The following is a 26,924-nucleotide window of genomic DNA, read 5'->3' as shown; positions in this document are numbered from 1 at the left end:
GTGTGTGTGTGTGTGTGTGTGTGTGTGTGTGTGTGTCACTGCTGCCTGACATGATTGTTATCATCTAATAATTCTATCTGAGTTTGTTTCTGAACAGAAAGTACTTCATTTACATTGAAGAAATCAATCCCGGCTGTTGTGTTGTTGAATGAGGAACATTGTCACAACATTTAAAAAGATAATTGATTGTATATGTATTCAAGGTATGCTCAAAGCGGTCAGCATTGAAAGGCAGAAACTCGCCTCATTCACCACCGATGTGTAGCATCCATGTAGCGGCAGCCATTTTGTGGCAGAAAGCTCACCACACATGTATTGTTTATCTTAAATGAAACTACATCTATTGTTGATGTGGTTCTGTCAGCGTCGGTGACAGAGTCAGAGCTGATCCAGGCGGTCAAGGAGGTGAAGGTGGTGGATGTCGGAGTCAACTCCTTCATACTGACCTGGAGGAGAACACCTGGGGTCACTGGCTACAAGATCTCCTGGAGCCCCTTCCATGGTGAGGAACACACACATGCATGTATGGACACACACACGTTGACACACAAACACCCACCACCAAAGCCCCGTATACTACCCACCACTGCGACCTGTATGCTCTCGTTGGCTGGCCCTCATATTCGTTCCCAAACCCACTGGCTCCTGGTCATCTATAAGTCTTAGCAAGGTAAAGCCCCGCCTTATCTCACCTCATTGGTCACCTTAGCAGCACCAACCCGTAGCACGTGCTCCAGCAGGTATATCTCACCAAAGCCAATTCCTATTTGGTTGCCTTTCTTTCCAGTTCTCTGCTGCCAATAACTGAAACGAACTGCAAACATCACTGAAGCTGGAGACTCATATCTCCCTCACTAACTTTAAGCACCAGCTGTCAGAGCAGCTCACAGATTACTGCACCTGTACATAACCAATCTGTAAATAGCCCATCCAACTACCCCACCCCCTATACTGTGATTTATTTTATTTATTTGCTCCTTTGCACCCCAGTATCTCTACTTGCGCATTCATCTTCTGCACATCTATCACTCCAGTGTTTAATTGCTATATTGTAATTACTTCACCATCATGGCCTATTTATTGCCTTACCTCCCTTATCTGACCTCATTTGCACACACTGTATATAGACTTTTTCTATTGTGTTATTGACTGTATGTTTGTTTATTCCATGTGTAACTCTGTGTTGTTGTTTGTATCGCACTGCTTTGCTTTATATTGGCCATGTCGCAGTTGTAAGTCAGAACTTGTTCTCAACTAGCCTACTTGGTTAAATAAAGGTGAAATAAAAATGTAGGCTCTATCTCAATTCGTCTTTCATGCTTCCTTGCATCCCCTCACATTCCCTCTTGTATTAGAGGACATGGTCCCTCCCTAAAGACCTTAGTTCTTCAAGGTGAGGAGAGAGGCTGTGAGGCATAAAGGAAAGATTGTTGTGAAATAGCTGTAGGCTATCCTTCTGTCCTGACCTATATACCTATATATATATATCCCATGCATGTTGACCTCTCTGCCTCTAGGTGGCGATGAGAAGTCCCAGCTAGTCTCTTCCTCCACGACCTCCTTCACCATCCCTAAGTTACAGGAGAGCTCGGCCTATAAGATCCAGGTGGCATCTATGGTGGGGGCCGAGAAGGGAGCCCGTTCCTGGTCACTGCACGCACCTGTGAGTACTGAACTATGGCGACTCCTCTCAGATATTCCTCTGGATAAGAGTGACTGCTAAATGACTGAAATGTAGACCTGTCACATGTCTCTACTCACCTAGCACCACCACCTAGCACCACCACCTAGCACCACCACCTAGCACCACCACCTAGCACCACCACCTAGAACCACCACCTAGCACCACCACCTAGCACCACCACCTAGCACCACCACCTAGCACCACCACCTAGCACAACCACCTAGCACCACCACCTAGCACCACCACCTAGCACCACCACCTAGCACCACCACCTACCACCTAGCACCACCACCTAGCCCAAAAAGTAGCAGTAAGGTATCTTAAAGTTATTCCGTGTGTTTGAGGGGATCAGTTTGAGCAAGGCCAGGCGCAGAACCAATAATCTTGATCAGATAATGAGTAGTTATTTGGGATGCAAGGTGATTTGTAGATCAGTGAGTCTGAACAGTCTTTCTCAAACACTTAAATGATGTGTTGATTGTGTTCCAGTGGACCTGCCTAAAGTGAACGGCTTCGCAGCGCTGAACACCACAGACAGCAGCACTTCCCTCAACTGGATCAGAGTTGCCGGGGCTTCTGGGTACCTGCTCTCCTGGAGGCACATCTCAGGTCAGAGGTCAAAGCACAGCCAATCACATCAGGCTGTGACACCAGCACAGCCAATCACATCAGGCTGTGACACCAGCACAGCCAATCACATCAGGCTGTAACACCAGCACAGATGATCACGTCAGACTATGGCCTCATTCAAAATGCTTAGTAATGCTTTCTTCCTCAATCTATCTAATAGTACAGCACATTACTTACAGAGGATGCAATTCAAAATGCTTAAACAAACACAGTTATAAAAGGAGAGAAAGAGAAAAACACTGGTTTCAAAATGTGTCAAATAAAAATTGTAAAACAATTATTTTAAAAAACTGTGGACATAAGAGACAAATTCATTTGAATAAATAAAAATACGTAAAATAGATAGGGTGCTTTTATTTGATTTATTTTATACTAAGTAAAAGCACGGCAAAAAAGGTGTTTCTTAAGATCTTTCTTAAAAATGCCTTTCTGAGGCCCTCCCATTTCCCATTGCCACTGACTAGACATGACTGGGTAGGCGAACCCAAGGGCTCCACCACATGGCTGTCAGCTGCCAGTCATACAATTGGAATGGGGCCTATGTTAGTGACTTCAGTCAGTGTTAATGACTTTGTGTGAGCATGGCAGTGGAGGTGGGGGGTATATTTAGACAGCGCCCCTCTCTCTCTCTTATCCAAGTCATTTCCTTCAATAAACTGCCTAAAGTATAAATGTTTGTCTTTCATGTTCCGATCACTTTTGGGTCATCTCGGCACGCAGAACCAAATTGTTCGGTCTGTCACACGAGAAGACTACTTCCTTGGGGATTTGATCAACTATTCTAGGTTTCATCTTCCCCAGTTTTTAAGTGTGAAGTGTTTGGAGGCCATAGTTAATAGAACTCATTATGTAGGCACAATAAATAGGGGTGAATTAGGGGTGAAATAGGGGTGAATTCACGATGTAAATGGTGATTTTGTCCTGTAAGTTGTCAATTGTTCCAAACTGTTATTGTGATGGGGAAACCTGAGTTACCCTTGGAATTGGGCTGGGTTATGTGTTTTTACAGTGATGACAATTCTTTTGTGTTTGTCACTTTTTACAACCTCTTTGACCAACCAGAGGACAATTTGTTCACAATGACTTACCTGGATAAAGGTTAAATAGATTTTTTTTTTTTTTTTTTTTTTTTTTTTACCACATATGGGTACAATTTTTCTCTTCAGAGTTGGACACCAAAAAGGAGAAGCTTGGCCCTTCTGCCAGCATGTTTAAGCTGAGTGATCTGCTGTATGGCAGGACCTACATCTTCACCATCAGACCTCTGTATGGAGAGGTGGAGGGACCCATCACCTCTATCAACCACAGGATAGGTAAAGCTTAACACCTCTTCACGTTATGGCTCCAGCTCACTGGCACCATAAACAACGTGCTCACTCAAAAGTTCAAAAACGACAACAAAAACAATTGTTGAGTGCTGCTATCCTCAGCTGTAAGAAATGCAACGTTTTGAGAGCTGTCCATTACATTGTTATACACTTCACAGGAAACCATCTATCATACAGGAAACCCAATGCTGGTTCATGTACTTACTAGGTCATGACATAAGTTATTACTAAGTAATTACTATGGTGTACAGTAGGTGTAGGACAGGCTAGCGGTTAGAGTGTTGGGCCAGTAACCGAAAGGTTGCCGGTTCTAATAATTGAGCTGACAAGAGGAAAAATCTGTCTGTGCCCTTGAGCAAGGCACTTAACCGGCTCCAGGGGCGCCGTACTAATATGGCTAACCCTGTAGAACAACACAATACACTGCATCTATCCATGTATGTGACTATAAAAATGTCATAAATTATAATGTACACAGTATATCATGTGAAATGTGTCCAAGCACAACACTACTGCATATGAATCTGAAATTTCCTTTCAGTGGCCAAGGACCGTCCTCTGGTGCCTGTCCAGTCTTTACCTGTCACGCCTTCCCCTCTCCTCCCTCACACCCTCACCGCCTCCCACCCCAACGCAGCCAAAGCCCACACCCTCACCGCCTCCCACCCCAAAGCCACCAAAGCCCACACCCGCTCCACCGTCACCAAAGCCCCCTCCAAAACCACCGCCGGCACCGCCAAGAAACCCCCAAGCACCACCGTTGTCAAAACAGCTGCAGCCACCACCAGCGTCGGCCATCTTACCACCAATACCAGAAACGTATTGGCTTTGGATACAGAGACAACTGTTGGACCAGGGCCAGGTAACAGAAGTATTTATAGTACCTATATAGATAGCTGTTAGGCATTACAATCAGAGCAAACTGACAGCCCCTCAGAATAACACCACTTACCTCCATTAGACTGCTTCTTAAGACCCTCAGAATAACAGCACTTACCTCCATTAGAGACTGTTCTTAAGACTGAAGAATAACACCACTTACCTCCATTAGACTGCTTCTTAAGACCCTCAGAATAACAGCACGTACCTCCATTAGACTGCTTCTTAAGACCCTCAGAATAACAGCACTTACCTCCATTAGAGACTGTTCTTAAGACTGAAGAATAACACCACTTACCTCCATTAGACTGCTTCTTAAGACCCTCAGAATAACTGCACTTACCTCCATTAGAGACTGTTCTTAAGACCCTCAGAATAACTGCACTTACCTCCATTAGAGACTGCTTCTTAAGACCCTCAGAATAACAGCACTTACCTCCATTAGAGACTGCTTCTTAAGACCCTCAGAATAACAGCACTTACTTCCATTAGAGACTGCTTCTTAAGACCCTCAGAATAACTGCACTTACCTCCATTAGAGACTGTTCTTAAGACTGAAGATGTTCCTTTAGCAATGTTCTGTCTGATGATCATAATGTTTGCTCACAACCAATATCACTGTCACCATGACCTGTGTGTGTGTGTGTGCGCACCTGCACACTCGTTCCTGTGTGTGCATGCGTGCCTCCATGTGCGTGTGTGTGTGTTGCAGTGTGTGGCAGGGTGAAGGCAGACATAGTGTTCCTGGTGGATGAGTCATGGAGCATCGGATCCAATAACTTTGCCAAGCTCAAGGACTTCCTGTTCCGGGTTGTCACCTATTTCCTGTGATTGGTCCTCAGGGCACACAGGTCAGAGGTCACACACCTTCAATATGTCAAAAGCTTTACTGTTCATTTTAGGATTAACAGGCATGATGTACAGTATGTTAACACATCACACACAATAGACTTAAAAAACCATAGCAATGTAAGGGTGAAGTGTACCTGGTTGACTGAACCTGAAGTGTATCTGGTTGACTGTACCTGAAGTGTACCTGGTTGACTGTACCTGGTCGACTGTACCTAAAGTGTATCTGGTCGACTGTACCTGAAGTGTACCTGGTTGACTGTACCTGAAGTGTACCTGGTTGACTGTACCTGAAGTGTACCTGGTTGACTGTACCTGAAGTGTACCTGGTTGACTGTACCTGAAGTGTACCTGGTTGACTGTACCTGAAGTGTACCTGGTTGACTGTACCTGAAGTGTACCTGGTTGACTGTACCTGAAGTGTACCTGGTTGACTGTACCTGAAGTGTACCTGGTTGACTGTACCTGGTCGACTGTACCTGAAGTGTACCTGGTTGACTGTACCTGAAGTGTACCTGGTTGACTGTACCTGAAGTGTACCTGGTTGACTGTACCTGAACTGTACCTGGTTGACTGTACTGAAGTGTACCTGGTTGACTGTACCTGAAGTACCTGGTTGACTGTGTACCTGGTTGACTGTACCTGAAGTGTACCTGGTTGACTGTACCTGAAGTGTACCTGGTCGACTGTACCTGAAGTGTACCTGGTTGACTGTACCTGAACTGTACCTGGTTGACTGCACCTGAAGTGTACCTGGTTGACTGTGCCTGAAGTGTACCTGGTTGACTGTACCTGAAGTGTACCTGGTCGACTGTACCTGAAGTGTACCTGGTTGACTGTTCCTGAAGTGTACCTGGTTGACTGTACCTGAAGTGTACCTGGTCGAATGTACCTGAAGTGTACCTGGTCGACTGTACTTGAAGTGTACCTGGTTGACTGTACCTGAAGTGTACCTGGTTGACTGTACTTGAAGTGTACCTGGTTGAATGTACCTGAAGTGTACCTGGTCGACTGTACTTGAAGTGTACCTGGTTGACTGTACCTGAAAGTACCTGGTTGACTACCTGAAAGTTGACTGTACCTGAAGTGTACCTGGTTGACTGTACCTGAAGTGTACCTGGTTGACTGTACCTGAAGTGTACCTGGTTGACTGTACCTGAAGTGTACCTGGTTGACTGTACCTGAAGTGTACCTGGTTGACTGTACCTGAAGTGTACCTGGTTGACTGTACCTGAAGTGTACCTGGTTGACTGTACCTGAAGTGTACCTGGTTGACTGTACCTGAAGTGTACCTGGTTGACTGTACCTGAAGTGTACCTGGTTGACTGTACCTGAAAGTGTACCTGGTTGACTGTACCTGAAGTGTACCTGGTTGACTGTACCTTAAGTGTACCTGGTTGACTGTACCTGAAGTGTACCTGGTTGACTGTACCTGAAGTGTATGGACTGTGTATACTTCTGAGTGCAATCATAGAGAGTCCTAACTAGTTGGTCCTGGTCACCCTGGTTGGCTTGTACCTTTACCTGGTTGACCTGTACCTGGGTTCTTTTAGTTAAGGTGGTCCCTGGTTGACTGTACCTTCAAGTGTACCTGGCTTGTTCTTTTAGGGGTTAAGGTCCTGGTTGTCACCTGAAGTCACCATGGCTTGTTCTTTTAGGGGTTAAGGTCCTGGTCACCTTCACCTTGGCTTGTTCTTTTACCTGTTAAGGTCCTGGTCACCTGTACCTTGTGCACCTGGTTGACTTGTTCTTTTAAGGTTAAGGTCCTGGTCACTGTCAAGTGTACATGGCTTGACTTCTTTTAGGGGTTAAGGTCCTGGTCACCCTCACCTTGGCTTGTTCTTTTAGGGGTTAAGGTCCTGGTCACCCTCACCTTGGCTTGTTCTTTTAGGGGTTAAGGTCCTGGTCACCCTCACCTTGGCTTGTTCTTTTAGGGGTTAAGGTCCTGGTCACCTTCACCATGGCTTGTTCTTTTAGGGGTTAAGGTCCTGGTCACCCTCACCTTGGCTTGTTCTTTTAGGGGTTAAGGTCCTGGTCACCTTCACCATGGCTTGTTCTTTTAGGGGTTAAGGTCCTGGTCACCCTCACCTTGGCTTGTTCTTTTAGGGGTTAAGGTCCTGGTCACCTTCACCTTGGCTTGTTCTTTTAGGGGTTAAGGTCCTGGTCACCCTCACCTTGTTCTTTTAGGGGTTTGTTTCTTTTAGGGGTTAAGGTCCTGGTCACCCTCACCTGGTGGCTTGTTCTTTTAGGGTCTAAGGTCTGAATTGTTGTTGCAAACTTTGTGACAACATTTAGATTCAATATGTTAAAATCTGAAACCTAAAAGCACAGGACATTTGCAATCATCTTCCCTTTTCAGTTCGCCCAAAGTATGTACCCTAATGTATCTGTGGAAACAGCATTCTGTTATTGCCTCTTGCTGTATTTCATTAAAACTGTATTTTCTATATAGGCAATATGAAGGGGAATGATACATGTTATGATAATATAATATATAATAATAATAATATAAGATTACCTTGTTATTGAATCTACAGTACCAGTCAAACGTTTTGACACACTTACTCCTTCAAGGGTTTTTCTTTATTTTTACTATTTTCTACACGATGTAATAATAGTGAAGACATCAAACTATGAAATAACACATATGGAATCATGTAGTAACCAACCAAGTGTTAAACAAAATATATTTCATTTTTGAGATTCTTCAAAGTAGTAACGTTTTGCCTTGATGACAGCTTTACACACTCTTGGCATTCTCTCAACCAGCTTCATGAGGTAGTCACCTGTAATGCATTTCAATTAACAAGTGTGCCTTGTTAAAAGTACATTTCTGGAATTTCTTTCCTTCTTAGAGTGTTTGAGCCAATCAGTTGTGTTGTGACAAGGTAGGGGTGGTATACAGAAGACAGCCCTATTTGGTAAAAAAGACCAAGTCCATATTATGGCATCTCAACATCAACTGTTCACAGGAGACTGTGTGAATCAGGCCTTCATGGTCGAATTGCTGCAAAGAAACCACTACTAAAGGACACCAAAAATAAGAAGAGACTTGCTTGGGCCTAGAAACACAAGCATTGGACATTAGACTGGTGGAAATCTGTCCTTTGGTCTGATGAGTCCAAATTTGAGATTTTGGTTTCCAACCGCCATGTCTTTGTGAGATGCAGAGTAGGCGAACGGATGTGTGATTCCCACTGTGAAGCATGGAGGTGGAGGTGTGATGGTGCTATGCTGTTGACACTGTCAGTGGTTTATTTAGAATCCAAGGCACACTTAACCAGCATGGCTACCACAGCATTCTGCAGCCATACACCATCCCATCTGGTTTGCGCTTAGTCGGACTATCATTTGTTTTATAACAGGAAAATGACCCAAAACACACCTCCAGGCTGTGTAGGGGCTATTTGTCCAAGAAGGAGAGTGATGGAGTGCTGCATCAGATCACTTGGCCTCCACAATCACCCAACCTCAACCCAGTTGAGATGGTTTGGGATGAGTTGGACTTCAGAGTGAAGGAAAAGCAGCCAACAAGTGCTCAGCATATGTGGGAACTCCTTCAAGACTGTTGTAAAAGCATTCCTCGTGAAGCTGTCATCAAGGCAAAGGGTGGCTGCTTTGAAAAATCTCAAATATAAAATATATTTTGATTTGTTTAACACTTTTTTGGTTACTACATGATTCCATATGTGTTATTTCATAGATTTGATGTCTTCACTATTATTCTACAAAGTAGAAAATAGTTAAACAATTTAAATTTAAAAAAACCTTGAATGGATAGGTGTGTCCAAACTTTTGACTGGTACTGTAGGTAATTGCAACTGACTGTCCCATCTCTCCCCTCAGATAGCAGTTGTGCACTACAGTGATGAACCAAGGATAGAGTTCAAACTGAATGATTACAAGAACAGGAACTCTGTCCTAAAGGCTCTGAGAGGAGTACACTATGGAGGAGGCAACACCAAAACAGGTACACACATACACACATGGACACACACACACACATACACACATGGACACATACACACACACGTACACACATACAGACATTCTGTCTACGTAGAAAAATGTTAGATGTCTATAAGCTTTGAAAGTGGAGACCTCACAAACATCCAAAAGTAAACTTGCCTTGCCTTTTGGAGACAGCTTTGTGTTTGCATAACTAATGAACTGTTAAATAGTGAACTGTTTCCCCCAGGGCTGGATTACCTAATAGGCACACAGGGCATGTATCCCTGGAGGTCGGGTTCCCCCAGATAACATATGATAGCAAAATGTGTGGAATTGCAGGAAATGAGCTTTAAACTGCTAAATGTTCTCTTAACCTCATGGCAAAGAGTGAACAATAGCATGAGATGAGCTATAAAACAGTCATTTTTCTCTCTGACCCATGGCAAAAAAGTGTAGAAATTTCTTTAAAACTCCAGCATGTTCTCATAGCTTTATGGAGGTTGATGCCCCCGGGGCCCAAATGCGGTAGTCCGGTGCTGGTATCGCCACACAGTTAGCCAAGGTATTTAGCTAGCCAACTGATGTTGTGTACAGCTGGATAGCAACCGTGTCTGTCAAACGCCCGTCTCCTAAAATGACAAGCTGTCTCCAGTTGTGTTTGCATTTTGAAATTGTGACACACCTTCCATGCCTATTCACTTTCAATACACATTGATTCTCTATATTGTACCTGCGTAAGTGCCTGCGACCACGTCTGTGTGTGTGTGTGTGTCAGTGGCGGTCGGTGCCTTTTAAGATGAGGGAGGATGATCATTTAAGGGCGGCAGGGTAGCCTAGTGGTTAGAGCGTTGGACTAGTAACCGGAAGGTTGCAAGTTCAAACCCCCGAGCTGACAAGGTACAAATCTGTCGTTCTGCCCCTGAAGAGGCAGTTAACCCACTGTTCCTAGGCCATCATTGAAAATAAGAATTTGTTCTTAACTTGACTTGCCTAGTTAAATAAAGGTAAAATAAAAAATATATATATACATGGCCTTATTTCTATTACAGCATGTTGGATGACTGTCATTCATATTCCATTCACCCAGTTCATGTAACATTGATAGGTTTAGGCTACTACATGATAGTCAAATCTTCCCTGTACCCATCATGAGGTTGCTACAACCTAGCCTATGAATGAAAGTTTACAATGTAGGTGCACACAGGTCGAGAGAAAGATTTGAGGTGACAGACACACACAGTGACACACAGTAACACATTCAATACCGCCTTGCACACTCTTGCCTGCATCTAGGTGATCTAGGGTGTAATCATTAGTCCAACAGTTGCAAAATAGAGTTTCTATTGGACAAATTCAGTTATGTTTATCCCCTTTTTGTTTTATTTGCTTTTGTTTGAGAAATGTTTAACAGAATCCGCACAATGAATACACCCCTGATCATACGCAAACACAGTTCTCTTTCATAGCAGCCACATACAAACTGCTCGTTGTACATATAATTCCTTCTCACGTCTATCTACATGCTCTCTTCCTCTTACCTTTTCCCTTCACTTGTGGACTATTACTAGAACTAATGTGTTAGTAAACATGCTACAATCATACAGTACAGTGTACAGTCAGCAGCAAGCAGTTTAGGAGTTGCACTGGCGGACCCCGGTGGCAATACATTTATAAAACCAAAAGCTTAACTTGACTTGGAAGAGTTCCAGTGCTGGATAGTGATAGTCAGCTACCTCCCCATCCCTTCCTCTCTGTTTGAGCCGGGTGTTTGACTAGCTTATTGCATTCAATGCTATCTAAGTGAAAGTGAACAAATATATACTATGAAATATAGCTAGCTCTCTCTCTCTTACTCTCTCTTGCTCTCTCACTTCTCCTTAATTTTGGATGAATTTGTTCATAACTGTTCAGCTGTTGTCTGTCTCTCTCTTTGAGTCAACTAACTCACCATATTTTATGCACTGCACTGCAGTGCTAGCTAGCTCTAGCTTATGCTTTCAGTACTAGATTCATTCTTTGAGTCTTTGATTGGGTGGACAACATGTCAGTTCATGCTGCAAGAGCTCTGATAGGTTGGAGGACATTCTCCGGAAGTTGTCATAATTCCGGTGTAAATCTATGGAAGGGGGTGAGAAGCATGAACCTCCTAGGTTTTGTATTGAAGTCAATGTACGCAGAGGAGGACAGAAGCTAGCTGTCTTCCGGCTACACCATGGTGCTACCCTACAGAGTGCTGTTGAGGCTACTGTAGATCTTCATTGCAAAACAGTGTGTTTTAATAAATTATTTGGTGACGTGAATATATTTATTATAGTTTTATCTAAAAATGTTTTATCTAGAAATGTTTCACTATTTAAAAAAGAAAATGAAATTTTGTAGGGTTGGTCCTCTCTTTCATCCTGTGAGAAGCCTCCACTGGTGTGTGTGTACATATTGATAGTGATATTGCCAGTGAATGTATTGTTGTTCCATAGGGAAGGGGATGAGCTACGTTCTGAAGGAGCTGTTCCAGGAGTCTCTGGGGATGAGGCAGGATGTGCCTCATGTCTTGGTGTTGCTGACAGATGGCCGGGCCGTGGACGATGTGGAGCAACCCTCCAGGATCGCACAGGCTTATGGTCAGTTAAGATATCAGTGGTCATACTCTACATGCTGGGGGTCAAAGATTGTGGCTAGATGGTAAACAGATACGAACATAAGTGACTTTTCAAAGCAGGCTAGGAGTGCATTTTATCTAACCCTAACCCTTTTCCTAACCTTAACCTAATTATCCTAACCTGCTACGTTAATTCTCCTAACCTGCTACGAAAAGTAACTTCCGTTCGTAGCTGTATACCATCTAGTCAAAACCGTGGTCAATGTCTTGGGACATCTAAGGATTGTAGCCATTTTGTTCTTGTTGATTAGGAGCCGTTGCTACTGACACGCAAGCTCCTGAAAACATCTCTTTAACACAGATTCATCTACACAGGCATATCTCACCTGTCTTTGATACATGTAGTGATATCCAGTAACTGGTCCTTGTCAGAAGCATTTGACTTTGCATATTGCTGAATATTGCTTTGTATAACATTATATCATGTATTTTCACATCCTTCTCTGATATTGACTCCACTCTCAGGTGTGAGTGTGCTGGCCATCGGGGTGGCCAATGCAGACATGGACGAGCTGAAGAAGATAGCATATCCAGCCAGCTACCAGAACATCTTCTACGCCAGGGACTTTGATGACTTCTCCTCCATAGAGAGAGAGTTCATCAGCAACATCTGCAGCGAGGCGCTGCTCTCCGAGTTCAGACAACACGACGAGGTACAGGATACACACGTCTGAGTGAAACTAATATATCATTTGAAATGAAAGGTACTTTATCGGGACTTTTTGGAACAACGTGCTTGTTTTAAAACATTCTAGCTTGCTGATAACGTTTGCTCAATATGTCTCCTTAGCTGGGATCACAGTTAGTTAATTATGAAGTGTGGAATGCTGGCAAGCAGCTAATTATGACAGAGATGTGAAACTCAGCTGTGTGTTGGAGTGGGCTGCTCTCGCCCTCCTGCTGGAATTAGAATCTTCTCAAGGTAGAAATGAGGATTTAAATAATAATGACCTATAGCCTCTGATTCAAGGTCATATAATAAGGTCAACATCAATGTGTTTGACCACTTTTATTAGTCTGCCCAGCTGGGACACATCAATGTGTTTGACCACTTTTATTACTGAGCTGACCCTGATGAGCTGACCAAACCCCAGGGCCCCTGCTCCTTACAGTGCAAGGTACGTCCTTCTCTTAGTCATCATCATCATTACTGTTATCATCAACATTACTATTATCATCATCATCATCGCCTATTTCATTATTTGTGTCAGCATAGAAATCAAATATATTCTACATATATGGTTTGTTCCCTCCCAGCAACCAATTCTGCTAATGACGTCATTCCGACCAGTTCTGCTAATGACGTCATTCCGACCAGTTCTGCTAATGATATCATTCCGACCAGTTCTGCTAATGACGTCATTCCGACCAGTTCTGCTAATGACGTCATTCCGACCAGTTCTGCTAATGCTGTCATTCCGACCAGTTCTGCTAATGACGTCATTCCGACCAGTTCTGCTAATGACGTCATTCCGACCAGTTCTGCTAATGACGTCATTCCGACCAGTTCTGCTAATGACGTCATTCCGACCAGTTCTGCTAATGATATCATTCCGACCAGTTCTGCTAATGACGTCATTCCGACCAGTTCTGCTAATGACGTCATTCCGACCAGTTCTGCTAATGCTGTCATTCCGACCAGTTCTGCTAATGACGTCATTCCGACCAGTTCTGCTAATGACGTCATTCCGACCAGTTCTGCTAATGACGTCATTGCGACCAGTTCTGCTAATGACGTCATTCTGACCAGTTCTGCTGATGACGTCATTCCGACCAGTTCTGCTAATGACATCATTCCGACCAGTTTTGGCAATGCTGTCATTCCGACCAGTTCTGGCAATGACGTTATTCTGACCTGTTCTTGTAATGCTGTCATTCCGACCAGTTCTGGCAATGACATCATTCCGACCAGTTCTTGTAATGACATCATTTCGACCAGTTCTTGTAATGGCATCATTGTCCACTGGGCTCCTTCTTTAGCTGACCTTTGACCCACTGTCATTTGGAAACATGGACTGACCTTTATTTGATTAATAGATTAATCTCTTTATCCTTTCTGATTCACTTTCAAAGGGGCAGAAAGGTGAAAGGGTGAGTACAGTTATATTTAGTTACTTATAACTTGGTGATTGAATGAGATATTTGGACTTTATGTTTACCTCTCTTTTTCTCTGTCTGTCACTAACAGGGAGATGGCCCTGGTAATGGTGGACTGGTATGTACTACACCACCATTTAATTAAGTAATCTATTCATCCATCCATTTATTCAGTCATTCATTCATTCATCAATTTATCCAGCCATTCATTGTCATTCATTCATTGCCATTTATTTATTCATTCATCTGCCATAATTCCATGACATTTGTTTGATTACAGAGACTCCAGCAAAACACTGCGATGTTTGAGTCAATTGGCCTCAAGTCCAAAGGAGAGAAAGGAGAGAGGGTAAGTGATAACTCTCTCATCATACATTGTCTATGTAGGCTATCATCTACACCCACTGATACAGTAGAGTGCTGTGCCCTTGAGCAAGGCACTTAACCCCCACTGATACAGTAGAGTGCTGTGCCCTTGAGCAAGGCACTTAACCCCCACTGATACAGTAGAGTGCTGTGCCCTTGAGCAAGGCACTTAACCCCCACTGATACAGTAGAGTGCTGTGCCCTTGAGCAAGGCACTTAACCCCCACTGATACAGTAGAGTGCTGTGCCCTTGAGCAAGGCACTTAACCCCCACTGATACAGTAGAGTGCTGTGCCCTTGAGCAAGGCACTTAACCCCCACTGATACAGTAGAGTGCTGTGCCCTTGAGCAAGGCACTTAACCCCCACTGATACAGTAGAGTGCTGTGCCCTTGAGCAAGGGATTTGAAGATCACTGCCCAGCGGCTGGTCCTGTGCTGCTCTCAGCCGTGTGCGTTTGTGTGCATTTGTGTGTGTTTCATTGTTTGTTTCTTTGAGTGGCCGTGTGTCAGAATTGAAGATGAAAGTTGACAGAATTGCTGCTATATATTCTTCTGTAGCATCTGACAGTTAGGCATTCAACAATCTGTCTTTGTTTGGTCCTATAATTGTGTTTTAATAAGCCGTTTTATACACAGAAGATCTCTGCTAAACACAGTCAAGCTGTTTGTACACAGAAGATCTCTGCTAAACACAGTCAGCTGTTTGTACACAGAAGATCTCTGCTAAACACAGAAGACACAGAAGATCTCTGCTAAACACAGTCAAGCTGTTTATACACAGAAGATCTCTGCTAAACACAGTCAAGCTGTTTATACACAGAAGATCTCTGCTAAACACAGTCAAGCTGTTTATACACAGAAGATCTCTGCTAAACACAGTCAAGCTGTTTATACACAGAAGATCTCTGCTAAACACAGTCAAGCTGTTTATACACAGAAGATCTCTGCTAAACACAGTCAAGCTGTTTATACACAGAAGATCTCTGCTAAACACAGGATGCATCGTTAAAACATGGGAAGCCTAAATTCCATTGCTTTCGAAACCGGGCCCAGGACAGCACACCTTCCACCTCCACTCAGCTTAGTGCCAGGCATAGCAAACAACAATACAATGATCCTATTGATCTCAGTGTGTCCTCAGTGTTCATTGATACTGGACTTCACATAGAAACAGAGATCAAATGTTATATTTGGGTCAGTACTCCTTTATCAATCTTTCTTCTTGGTTGTGTAATGTGTTTTTGTGTGATCAATATTTGTATTGTTTTTCTCAGTGACATGTGACGTGGAGGTGTGTAGTAGAACAATAATAGTGGTATCAAAACAGACACAGAAGCCAAACAGAAAAGAAAAAGGGAAAACAAATCTATGTTGTGTATTTTTTGTCACTGACTGTATTTTTTTCATTTAACAGGGACTTCCTGGAACAGATGGTGTCCCTGGGTTGCCAGGACGACCAGGACGAACCGGACCCCCAGGTTCAGCCGGACAACGGGTAAATCTAACAAAGAAAGAAACATATTGTACTTATTGTACGCTGAGTGTACAAAACATTAGGAACACCTTCTTAATATTGAGTTGCATCCCCTTTTGCCATCAGAACAGCCTCAATTTGTCAGGGAATGGACTCGACAAGCTGTCCAAAGTGTTCCACAGGGATGCTTGCCCATGCTGACTCCAATGCTTCTCACAGTTGTCTCAAGATGGCTGGAAGTCCTTTGTGTGGTGGTCCATTCCTGATACACACCGGAAACTGTTGAGCATGAAAAACCCAGCAGCGTTGCAGTTCTTGACATATTCAAACCGGTGCGCCTGGCACCTACTACCACACCCTGTTCAAAGGCACTGAAATCTTTTGTCTTGACCATTCACCCTCTGAATTGCACACACACACAATCCATGTCTCAATTGTCTCAAGGCTTAAAATGGTTCTTTAACCTGTCTCCTCCCCTTAATCTACACTGATTCGAAGTGGATTTAACAAGTGACATCAATAAGGGATCATAGATTTAACCTGGATTCACTCGGTTAGTCTATGTCATGGAAAGAGCAGGTGTTCTTAATGTTTTGTACAGTCAGTGTATCGGGATGATGTAAAACCTGTCCTGTTTTAACAATGTATTGGACTGTTATGCACCGTTACTGTGTGTGTGTGTGTGTGTGTGTGTGTGTGTGTGTGTGTGTGTGTGTGTGTGTGTGTGTGTGTGTGTGTGTGTGTGTGTGTGTGTGTGTGTGTGTGTGTGTGTGTGTGTGTGTGTGTGTGTGTGTGTGATTTACATTTTTTAAGGTGCTTCTGTGTGCCTGTCACCACAAATTAAAGTTATTCTAGTAATTAAGCTTAAGCTTTCCATTGTGCAAAACTGGTTGAAATTAGAGTTTTGCTCACAGCTTATTAACTACATTTGAATTTATGCCACTTATGTAAATTATATGTTTCTAATGACAGTTTTCTCTCTGTTTCAGGGTTTAGAAGGTGTTCCAGGTGATCTGGTATGTTCAATGGGCTTATGGAGACGATGTTTATTAGTGTCTAGTAGTGTACCCATAAACTCAAACTCTATTCCCAAGTTGGTGCACTACTTTTGACCAGGACCTATAGGGCTCTGGTCAACACTAGTGCACTGCAGTATATAGGGAATAGGGTGCTTTTTAGGATGCAGACCCTAGGTCTTGTTCTTCAGAATCACTCATAAGGCCATTAATGCCTGTGTTCTGTTTTCAACTTGTTCTCTTCAGCTCTTTCCACGTTTAATCCTTCATAATAAAAACATGTCGTTACTAATCATAGATGCCATGCACTTTGAGTGACAGTTTTCCATAATACTATGATTATGTTGACACCTGTGGGCACATGAAATTACGTTTCTCAATTGTATTTCCAAGCTTAAACTGTTGAATCCGTCGTCTCCAGTTTTCTGAGATGTTTCCCTCAAGGCTCAAAGTTTGTGGGGGTTGAATTGGTTCCATAACGGTGAAACTAACGGTTATTTCTGACACCATGCAATATTCAACTAGCTAGCTTTGGTGAGCAATGAACAAGTGTGTATTCATTCAGCCATCTTTATTCAAAACTTTATCACCCTTCAGGTGGCTTGGCTGCCTAATCATGTCATTACACTCATCCTTTTATGATTTCCTGTCAGGTGATCTAGTGTGTCATTGTGAACACTGTCATGTATCAGTTTTAATGTTATTTTCTGTAATCACAGGGGCCTCCTGGTATCACTGGTCCAAAAGGCCAGAGAGGAGAGAGGGTAAGTCCAACCGAACAACATGAGTCTAGAAGCAAGTAGACGTTCTAAGAAATGTTAGGATTATCTGTGCAATATAAAATGTAATGCTAACCAATAGGGTCAAGTGATTAAAGCGTTAAGTTTGAACTCTACCTAAAGACCTTTCTGCCTTCATGCCAATCCCTTTGTCGACCTCTTTTCATCTTCAAGTTTTAGATAATCACACTACGAGTTCACCACAAGGTGATATTATGTGACCTTTGACCTCTCTCTGCCAGGGGGAGCCTGGGTATGTTATAGGGGGCATAGGAGACGGCCATTATGCTCCTGGACGAAAGGGAGAGCCTGGATCATCAGTGAGTATTCACAACACAGATCCTAAAACAACGTTGTTTTATAAAGGCCTTATAAAGGGATATACATGTTTCATAGAGGGTTTGGAAATTGTATTACCTGAAATAACTTGTTTTGTTCGTTCAACATCATAAATAATTGATACTACATGCTTCCTCTGATTAAGGAATACAAATGATATGGTTGTTGTTTAATGTCCTATCCTGCTCTGATAAAAGGGACCCCAAGGGGCTCCGGGTGTACCAGGGGTCTCTGGACCCTCAGGCCTGCCTGGACAGTCAGGTTCACCTGGGTCCTCAGGGATATCTGTTAAGGTAAGACAGACAGATAGTGCGGGTAGATCTTACATACTATTAATATTATTATATCGCATAATAATAATCGTTCAACAAGACTGTGAACCCATTTTGAGTTTTCTGTATGTTAAGTGTGTTGATGTGTCATTCAAAAATACATACTACAAGTATCATGTTGTCAGCACACAATGGAAATAATATTGGGGATAAAATACATCCCTGAGGGACTCCGTTGTAACCAGTTCATATGATAAAATGTCTTTCACATTGACCTTCTGTGGCCGGTCACTTAACAATCTTAACTGATATGGGTTTCACAACATTGATTTTTTTTATTTGATGTGTTTATGTTCTATTCTTCCCTTGCAGGGGGAACATGGGGAGGCAGGTGCTAAAGTGAGTGGGTGGTTCCTTTCTCCTTTCTTTTCTTCAACAGTATAGTTACTGCTTTGGGTCAAGGGAAGATGGAGCTTGCTAAGTCAATGGAATTCACCTAAATTGGAATGAAAAACTGGCACGGTGTTGATATGAATAGAACAATGCTGCCAGGATTATGAATTAGTTTTAGCGATCACATTTTAAACACACATTTTGGGCTTTGCTGACAATTCTAGAAATGGGTGTTGATTTTTCAAAACTAGTATTGGGTCATGTATTGCCTTTGCCAGGGCTACTTTGAAAAAGAGCTTCCTGTCACGACAGGACTCACCTGGATGAATACAAAAGAAATGAATACAAGTCATTCATGCTACATCTATGTTTAATATTGCCCAATAACTTGATAAATGCACATTTAACCTCTTTTCCTTGCTGGTATATTATTAATTAAATAACATTTGTGTTTTGTGATGTTTTGAAAGGGTTTGCGTGGGAAAGTAGGGGCCAAAGGAGACAAAGGAGATCATGGTAAAGATGTAAGTGTTTAGTTTCTGTTATGCAGCGAGCAGCCTAGCGATTAGAGTGTTGGGCCAGTAACTGAAAGGTCACTAGTTTGAATTCCATAGCCGACAAGGTAGAAAACCTGTCAATGTGATCTTGAGCAAGGCACTTAACCCTAATTGCTTCAGGGTTACCATTGATAATTTCAGACACTGGCCGTGAAACAACTCTCTGATGGTGTCTCAGGGAGAGTTGTGATAAGCAACAACAAAAAAACAATTCTGAATATGACAAATAGAAGCACCCACCAAATTATAATGATTTATTATGCTCAGTTTGTGTTAATTAAACTATAATACCACATTGCTATTTCTAAGTATTGGCTTTTAGTTAATGTGTTGTTTCTTTCTTCCTTTCCTTGTTGTCTGTCTCAAACCAGGGCCAAGCAGGGTTACCTGGTCCCATTGGAATTGATGGTGTTCCAGGCTTCCCAGGTCAAATGGGATATAAGGTAAGAGTGTCCTTCATCAAGAAGTTACAGTATACCTGAAGGGACATTATCTTGTGGTTTCCTCTGTATATTTGAATGAAGCCACAGCGAATATCATATTTGAATACTATTGGTTTATGTGGGTATCATACTGCATGTTGGTCTGATTACGGTTATGATAGGATTCTGATTGGTGATTTGTGCTGTTCTTCCCAGGGAGAGGAGGGGATCGGGGTTCCCGGTGTCCAGGGGCCTCGTGGAGAGCCAGGGGAGAAGGTACAAACAGTTCATACATGGACTCATCAACATGAAGCGTGTGTATCGCTTCACCTGAATTGTGTAGTTTGTTAGTCACGTATTAGCTAATCATTGGTTTAACTTTGTCTTGCAGGGAAATATAGGCCTATCAGGACCTGAGGGACTAAAGGTACTTCATTTATGTTAACACTTTGATTTGAAGCTCAAACAACATAGGAACTCTGCAAACCCGTTGGACTGCAGTATGGACCTAGTTATTCACACCATCATCTTTGTTCTGCCTTTCTAAGGGAGAGGCTGGTGTTCAAGGGATACAAGGGGTTGTCGGACCACGGGTATGCATCAACTTTTTATTAGTTTATATTGAATACACAAGGGATACAAGGGGTTGTCGGACCACGGGTATGCATCAACTTTTATTAGTTTATATTGAATACATACAAGGGATACCACGGGTATGCATCAACTTTTATTAGTTTATATTGAATACACAAGGGATACGGGGTTGTCGGACCACGGGTATGCATCAACTTTTTATTAGTTTATATTGAATACACAAGGGATACAAGGGGTTGTCGGACCACGGGTATGCATCAACTTTTTATTAGTTTATATTGAATACACAAGGGATACAAGGGGTTGTCGGACCACGGGTATGCATCAACTTTTATGCATTAGTTTATATTGAATACACAAGGGATACAAGGGGTTGTCGGACCACGGGTATGCATCAACTTTTTATTTGTTTATATTGAATACACATACAAAAGTGGAGACCATTATCATGTACATTATATACGGACTTTCGTAATTAAATTATTCCGGCTGGATGGTTTCTCTCCAGTGGTGTAAAGTACTTAAGATCAAAATACTTTAAAGTACTACTTAAGTCGTTTTTTGGGGTATCTGTACTTTACTTTAGTATTTATATTTTTGACAACTTTTACTTTTACTTCACTACATTCCTAAGGAAAATTATGTACTTTTACTCCATACATTTCCCTGACACCCAAAAGTACTCAGTACTTTTTGAATGCTTTGGAGGACAGACAATGATCCAATTTGCACACTCAAGAGAACATCCCTTGTCACCCCTACTGCCTCTGATCTGGCGGACTCACTAAACACAAATGCTTTGTTTTTAAAATTATGTCTGAGTGTTGGAATGTGACCTTGGCTATCCGTAAATTAAAAAACAAGAAAAATTGTGCCGTCTGGTTTGCTTAATATAAGGAATGTTCCATTATTTGTATTTTTACTTTGATACTTAAGTATATTTTAACAATTACATTTACTTTTGATGCTTAAGTATATTTAAAACCAAATACTTTTACTCAAGTAGTATTTTACTGGGTGACTTTCACTTTTACTTGAGTCATTCTATTAAAGTATCTTGACTTTTAATCAAGTATGAGGTTTGAGTACTTTTTCCACTACTGTTTCTCTCCTCCTTTAGGGAAGAAGGGAGTGAAAGGCATCCAAGGGGATAAGGTCAGTTAAATCCACACTGATTTGCTCTACCGCTCATTACGCCGCCTCATATTGAAATATTCTCTGAATAATTAATAAGAGTGGTGTTTCATCAGCTGATTAAATGAGAAAATCTATTTATTTCAGCTCCAGGTCAATCGCTGGGCTGTGTATGGCTTAGAATGTGATCAGATCCATTAGGTGTGTGTGTGTGTGTGTGTGTGTGTGTGTGTGTGTGTGTGTGTGTGTGTGTGTGTGTGTGTGTGTGTGTGTGTGTGTGTGTGTGTGTGTGTGTGTGTGTGTGTGTGTGTGTGTGTGTGTGTGTGTGTGTGTGCGCGCGTGCGCCGTGCATCTGTTTGCATACGCCAGTCCGAGCACAAGCCAATGAAGTGCAAGTCCCCACCTTATAACAGTTATCACATCTCCTGCTACGATACATAGTATGTTTTTACTCTACAGTCAGGTGTGTGAGTAGCTCATCAGATTATGATCATGGTGATAATGTGGTGGTAATGTTATGGTTATGTCTCCTACAGGGCGATCGAGGAGAGGTGGGGCCTATGGGAACACAGGGAGTGACAGTGAGTATAACCAGCCATTACAGAATCAATCATTACCACACTACCAAACCTGGGCTGTGTTCATTTGGGCATGCAGAAACACAAAACAAAAAAAATGAGTGTTTCTTACTGGACAAGTCCGGGTAGTCCCTCTCCGTTTCAGTTTGTCTTCCATTTGGTGCCTATTGAAGACGGCCTCGAGTCTCCTGACTTACAGTCTGTAGGGCTTTTACCCTCCCTTCACAAATCCTCTGATTACAAATTTGCTCTCTTTATCCTTCAAATTGCTTGTGTTGTAACTTTTCATTGAGAAAGTTTGCAACTAGTTAGGTGAACCCACTTCCCCTTCCCTCATCACTGCCCTCTCCCTCCACATATTATCTGTGTGAAGGAGTGTGTCTACCTTAGGGAAATTAACCCAGCTGATTAGATTGAAGTGGGCAGCCATCCTCCTCCAACCTGTCCAGCCATGGGCTACATCGGCCCGCTAATAGACGACTAGTAAAGGCCCAGTGCACTACTTTTATTATTATTATTAATATGTTTTTTTTTATTCTGATTTTTCAGGGGGTGCTGCAGAACCCTCAGCACCCCTACCTCCCACGGCTATGGGTGTGTCAGGACTAATGGTCTATCTGAGAAGGTCTTGCATCACTGAGCTTTAATTCAACCTAATTGCAATGTGCATAATGAATACAGGAGGTTTATCTCAAATCATCATCATCATCATTATCTCAAATTTATCTCAAATTATAACCTTCTGAGTTCCATTATGCAGTGCCTTCTGAGTTCCATTATACAGTGCCTTCTGAGTTCCATTATGCAGTGCCTTCTGAGTTCCATTATGCAGTGCCTTCTGAGTTCCATTATGCAGTGCCTTCTGAGTTACATTATACAGTGCCTTCTGAGTTCCATTTTACAGTGCCTTCTGAGTTCATTATGCAGTGCCTTCTGAGTTACATTATTCCATTTTACAGTGCAGTGCCTTCTGAGTTACATTATGCAGTGCCTTCTGAGTTACATTATGCAGTGCCTTCTGAGTTACATTATGTTACATTATGCAGTGCCTTCTGAGTTCCATTATGCAGTGCCTTCTGAGTTACATTATGCAGTGCCTTATACTGAGTTCCATTTACAGTGCCTTATGCAGTGCCTTCTGAGTTCCATTATACAGTGCCTTCTGAGTTCCATTTGCAGTGCCTTCTGAGTTACATTATGCAGTGCCTTCTGAGTTATTTACATTTTACAGTGCCTTCTGAGTTACCATTATACAGTGCCTTCTGAGTTCCATTATACAGTGCCTTCTGAGTTCCATTATACAGTGCCTTCTGAGTTCCATTATACAGTGCCTTCTGAGTTCCATTTTGCCTTCTGAGTTACATACAGTGCCTTCTGAGTTCCATTATACAGTGCCTTCTGAGTTACCATTATACAGTGCCTTCTGAGTTCCATTATACAGTGCCTTCTGAGTTCCATTATACAGTGCCTTCTGAGTTCCATTATACAGTGCCTTCTGAGTTCCATTATACAGTGCCTTCTGAGTTCCATTATACAGTGCCTTCTGAGTTCCATTATACAGTGCCTTCTGAGTTCCATTATACAGTGCCTTCTGAGTTCCATTATACAGTGCCTTCTGAGTTCCATTATACAGTGCCTTCTGAGTTCCATTATACAGTGCCTTCTGAGTTCCATTATACAGTGCCTTCTGAGTTCCATTATACAGTGCCTTCTGAGTTCCATTATACAGTGCCTTCTGAGTTCCATTATACAGTGCCTTCTGAGTTCCATTATACAGTGCCTTCTGAGTTCCATTATACAGTGCCTTCGAAAGTATTCAGACTCCTTTACTTTTTCCACATTTTGTTAGGTTACAGCCTTATCCTTATCCTTTTTTCCTTCATCAATCTACACACAATACCTCATAATGACAAAGCTAATTAAATATATATATATATACATTTACATTTACTCAGTACTTTGTTGACGCACCTTTGGCAGCAATTACAGCATTGGGTCTTCTTGGCTATGATGCTACAAGCTTAGCACACCTGTATTTGGAGAGTTTCTCCCATTCTTCCCACAGGTTGGATGGGGAGTGTTGCTGCACAGCTATTTTCAGGTCTCTCCAGAGATGTTTGATTGGGTTCAAGTCCGGCTCTGGCTGGGCCAGTCAAGGACATTCAGAGACTTGTCCCAAAGTCACTCCTGCGCTGTCTAGGCTGTGTGCTTAGGTTCATTGTCCTGTTGGATGGTGAACCTTTGCCACTGTCTGAGGTCCTGAGTCCTCTGGAGTAGGTTTTCATCAAGGATCTCAGTGTACTTCGCTCCGTTCATCTTTGCCTCAATCATGACTAGTCTCCCAGTCCCTGCCACTGAAAAACATCCCCACAGCATGATGCTGCCACCACCATGCTTTACCGTAGGGATGGTGTCAGGTTTCCTCCAGACATGATTCTTGGCATTCAGGCCAAAGAGTTTAATCTTGGTTTCGTCAGACCAGAGAATCTTGTTTCTCATGGTCTGAGAGTCTTTAGGTGCCTTTTGACAAAACTGAGAAGTGGCTTCGTCTGGCCACTCTACCATGAAAGCCTGAATAGTGAGTTCTGCAGAGATGGTTGTCCTTCTGGAAGGTTCTCCCATCTCCACAGAGGAACTCTAGAGCTCTGTCAGAGTGACCATCTGGTTCTTGGTCACCTCCTGACCAAGGCCCTTCTCCCAATTGCTCAGTTTGGCCGGGCTGCCAGCTCTAGAATGATTCTTGGTGGTTCCAAACTTAATCCACTTAAGAATGATTGAGGCCACTGTGTTCTTCGGGACCTTCAATGCTGCAGACATTTGTTGGTACCCTTCCCCAGATCTGTGCCTAGACAATCCTGTCTCGGAGCCTCTACGGACAATTTCTTTGACCTCATGGCTTAGTTTTTGCTCTGACATGCTGTGTCAACTGTGGGACCTTGAATAGACAGGTGTGTGCCTTTCCAAATCATGTCCAATCAATTAAATGTACCACAGGTGGACTCCAATCAAGTTGTAGTAACATCTCAAGGATGATCAATTTCAATGGGTGATCATTTCAAAGGGTCTGAATACCTATGTACATAAGGTATTTTTTATATATTCTTTTATACATTTGCAAAACATTCTAAAACCTTTCTTCACTTTGTCTTTATGGGGTATTGTGTGTAGATTGCTGAGGATTTTATTTTCTATAATCCATTTTAGAATAAGGCTGTAATGTAACAAAATGTGGAAGAAGTCAGGTGTCTGAATAATTTTCGAAGGCACTGTTTATGTTTGGAAAAGTATCAATAATTTCAGTCAAGCATTTGCTCCAATGGCTGATATTGACTGACATTAATATATTTATTTCAATTGGCCAATTAACACTGTAACCCATAACAAATAAATATGAATGTTAGCATTTTTCATTTTTCAGAAAGTGTTGTCGAAATGTACCTTGTTATGACTCGTATGTTACGAGTAGGCCTATGTGTTCTTGGCTATCATGTTATATGATCTAGATCTAGAAGCCTTTTCCAGAAATTAGAATTACACCAAAAATGAAAGCAATTGTCTGAGGATGGTGCTGGACCAATTGTCTGAGGATGGTGCTGGACCAATTGTCTGAGGATGGTGCTGGACCAATTGTCTGAGGATGGTGCTGGACCAATTGTCTGAGGATGGTGCTGGACCAATTGTCTGAGGATGGTGCTGGACCAATTGACATAAAAAGGAAAGGGGACAGTTTCATGAAAAAGCTTTAAATAAAAGTTCAAATCCAGGTCATGTAACATGATTAACCAAAACACAGGGCCCTAGTTATGAGATTTGATTACCTTATTTAGCAAGATATATTTATTTTCTGTATAATAAGTTCAGGTAAGATTGTTATGTGTTTTGTTCAGGATATGAATAGATATATTGTCCTCCGCTCTCTCAGGGCTTTGCGGGGGCTCTTGGCCAGAAGGGTGACGAGGTGAGTATTCATGGAGTGTGAGTGTTAGTGAGAGTGTTAGTGAGAGTGTTAGTGAGAGTGAGAGAGGTAAGCCTTTGGTCTCACTCCACAGGGACAGAGAGGAGTTCCTGGTGACCCAGCCAAAGGGGTAATGTTACAATACCAAATAATGTATTTACCTAGCGACATGTTTTATACTCAGTACTATCATATCCTGCATAATATTATGCTTACTCTCCGTTTCATCACAACAGATCCTTGGTCCCACAGGAAAGAAGGGTACCAGGGTAAGTGACTCATTATTGTTTAAGTATTTTTAACTTTTGGTAAAACCTGCGAACCCTAAGGTGCCCCTAACCACACATCTGCATTACAACAAACTCTAAGCCATCGTATCCTAACAGTTAAAGTGCTGTTAATTGGTGGTGGGAGTATTCTCTCACAACAAGGACCAAATCCCCAGGCCTGCCTGTCAACAAACAACACAATTACATTTCTGCTTAGTGGCCACTGGGGACTCATGGATTACCCATGATACACCACAGAGATAGCTATTTCCCTCTAGATGTAGTCGTCCAAGATCTATTGTTAAAAGTTAGAGTTTAAGGAGGGGCTCTTCAGGATCTTTTTGTTAAAAAACTTTGTTAAAACAACACAGGCCCCCTGTCTTGATTGTTGTTCTGGAAGTGGTTGTAATGTGACTGTCTGTGTTGTGTTTATTGATTGGCCTGCCTGTGACTGTCTGTGTTGTGTTTATTGATTGGCCTGTGACTGTCTGTGTTTGTTTATTGATTGGCCTGTGTGTCTGTGACTGTCTGTGTTGTGTTTATTGATTGGCCTGTGTGTCTGTGACTGTCTGTGTTGTGTTTATTGATTGGCCTGTGTGTCTGTGACTGTCTGTGTTGTGTTTATTGATTGGCCTGTGTGACTGTCTGTGTTGTGTTTTTTGATTGGCCTGTGTGTCTGTGACTGTCTGTGTTGTGTTTAT

At 42.4% G+C, this 26,924-nt stretch overlaps 4 protein-coding genes and 1 long non-coding RNA gene across 5 annotated transcripts in view; all 5 read left to right on the top strand.

Moving 5' to 3' along the window:
* LOC118382737 (collagen alpha-1(VII) chain-like) overlaps nucleotides 1-5,352 on the top strand; it is a 65,770-nt gene extending 60,418 nt beyond the window's left edge. The window contains 7 exon segments of the mRNA XM_052513076.1: nucleotides 365-502; nucleotides 1,518-1,619; nucleotides 1,622-1,663; nucleotides 2,174-2,293; nucleotides 3,481-3,627; nucleotides 4,184-4,504; nucleotides 5,234-5,352. Coding sequence (XP_052369036.1) covers nucleotides 365-502; nucleotides 1,518-1,619; nucleotides 1,622-1,663; nucleotides 2,174-2,293; nucleotides 3,481-3,627; nucleotides 4,184-4,504; nucleotides 5,234-5,352 — 989 coding nt within the window.
* On the top strand, nucleotides 5,351-12,651 carry LOC127927164 (collagen alpha-1(XIV) chain-like). The gene is made up of 4 exons (XM_052513075.1): nucleotides 5,351-5,372; nucleotides 9,217-9,340; nucleotides 11,796-11,939; nucleotides 12,443-12,651. Exons 3-4 carry the CDS (start codon nucleotides 11,804-11,806, stop codon nucleotides 12,649-12,651), a joined length of 345 nt encoding a protein of 114 aa, XP_052369035.1. The 5' UTR covers nucleotides 5,351-5,372; nucleotides 9,217-9,340; nucleotides 11,796-11,803.
* Nucleotides 12,652-13,049: 398 nt separating this feature from the next.
* LOC118376562 (collagen alpha-2(IX) chain-like) lies at nucleotides 13,050-19,753 on the top strand. The gene is made up of 12 exons (XM_052513074.1): nucleotides 13,050-13,095; nucleotides 14,051-14,068; nucleotides 14,166-14,192; nucleotides 14,355-14,423; nucleotides 15,856-15,936; nucleotides 16,905-16,931; nucleotides 17,651-17,695; nucleotides 17,953-18,030; nucleotides 18,247-18,342; nucleotides 18,694-18,720; nucleotides 19,185-19,238; nucleotides 19,643-19,753. Exons 4-12 carry the CDS (start codon nucleotides 14,376-14,378, stop codon nucleotides 19,751-19,753), a joined length of 567 nt encoding a protein of 188 aa, XP_052369034.1. The 5' UTR covers nucleotides 13,050-13,095; nucleotides 14,051-14,068; nucleotides 14,166-14,192; nucleotides 14,355-14,375.
* A 167-nt stretch (nucleotides 19,754-19,920) lies between these two features.
* LOC127927167 (uncharacterized) lies at nucleotides 19,921-20,287 on the top strand. The gene is made up of 3 exons (XR_008126450.1): nucleotides 19,921-19,969; nucleotides 20,085-20,120; nucleotides 20,242-20,287. It is a non-coding gene; the product is annotated as an uncharacterized LOC127927167 (long non-coding RNA).
* A 1,125-nt stretch (nucleotides 20,288-21,412) lies between these two features.
* The window catches only part of LOC118376561 (collagen alpha-1(XXVIII) chain-like), a 9,543-nt gene continuing 4,031 nt past the window's right edge, over nucleotides 21,413-26,924 (top strand). The window contains exons 1-5 of the mRNA XM_052513073.1: nucleotides 21,413-21,442; nucleotides 21,958-22,002; nucleotides 25,922-25,957; nucleotides 26,049-26,084; nucleotides 26,191-26,223. Of these exons, the coding sequence (XP_052369033.1) occupies nucleotides 21,982-22,002; nucleotides 25,922-25,957; nucleotides 26,049-26,084; nucleotides 26,191-26,223 (126 nt within the window). The 5' untranslated portion in view covers nucleotides 21,413-21,442; nucleotides 21,958-21,981. The remainder of the gene's footprint in view (nucleotides 21,443-21,957; nucleotides 22,003-25,921; nucleotides 25,958-26,048; nucleotides 26,085-26,190; nucleotides 26,224-26,924) is intronic.

Source organism: Oncorhynchus keta, unplaced genomic scaffold, assembly GCF_023373465.1.
Source record: "Oncorhynchus keta strain PuntledgeMale-10-30-2019 unplaced genomic scaffold, Oket_V2 Un_contig_9668_pilon_pilon, whole genome shotgun sequence".
NCBI lineage: Eukaryota > Metazoa > Chordata > Actinopteri > Salmoniformes > Salmonidae > Oncorhynchus > Oncorhynchus keta.
This window is presented reverse-complemented; position numbering and strand designations above follow the sequence as displayed.

Excerpts from the sequence above, each read along its gene's own strand:
- LOC127927164 (XM_052513075.1), top strand. The coding sequence starts at position 11,804 with ATGAGCTACGTTCTGAAGGAGCTGTTCCAGGAGTCTCTGGGGATGAGG. Across the intron at positions 11,940-12,442 it reads CAGGATCGCACAGGCTTATG|GTGTGAGTGTGCTGGCCATC; the intron begins GTCAGTTAAGAT and ends CTCCACTCTCAG.
- LOC118376562 (XM_052513074.1), top strand. The coding sequence starts at position 14,376 with ATGTTTGAGTCAATTGGCCTCAAGTCCAAAGGAGAGAAAGGAGAGAGG. Across the intron at positions 14,424-15,855 it reads AAGGAGAGAAAGGAGAGAGG|GGACTTCCTGGAACAGATGG; the intron begins GTAAGTGATAAC and ends TTCATTTAACAG. Across the intron at positions 17,696-17,952 it reads AAGGCCAGAGAGGAGAGAGG|GGGGAGCCTGGGTATGTTAT; the intron begins GTAAGTCCAACC and ends TCTCTCTGCCAG.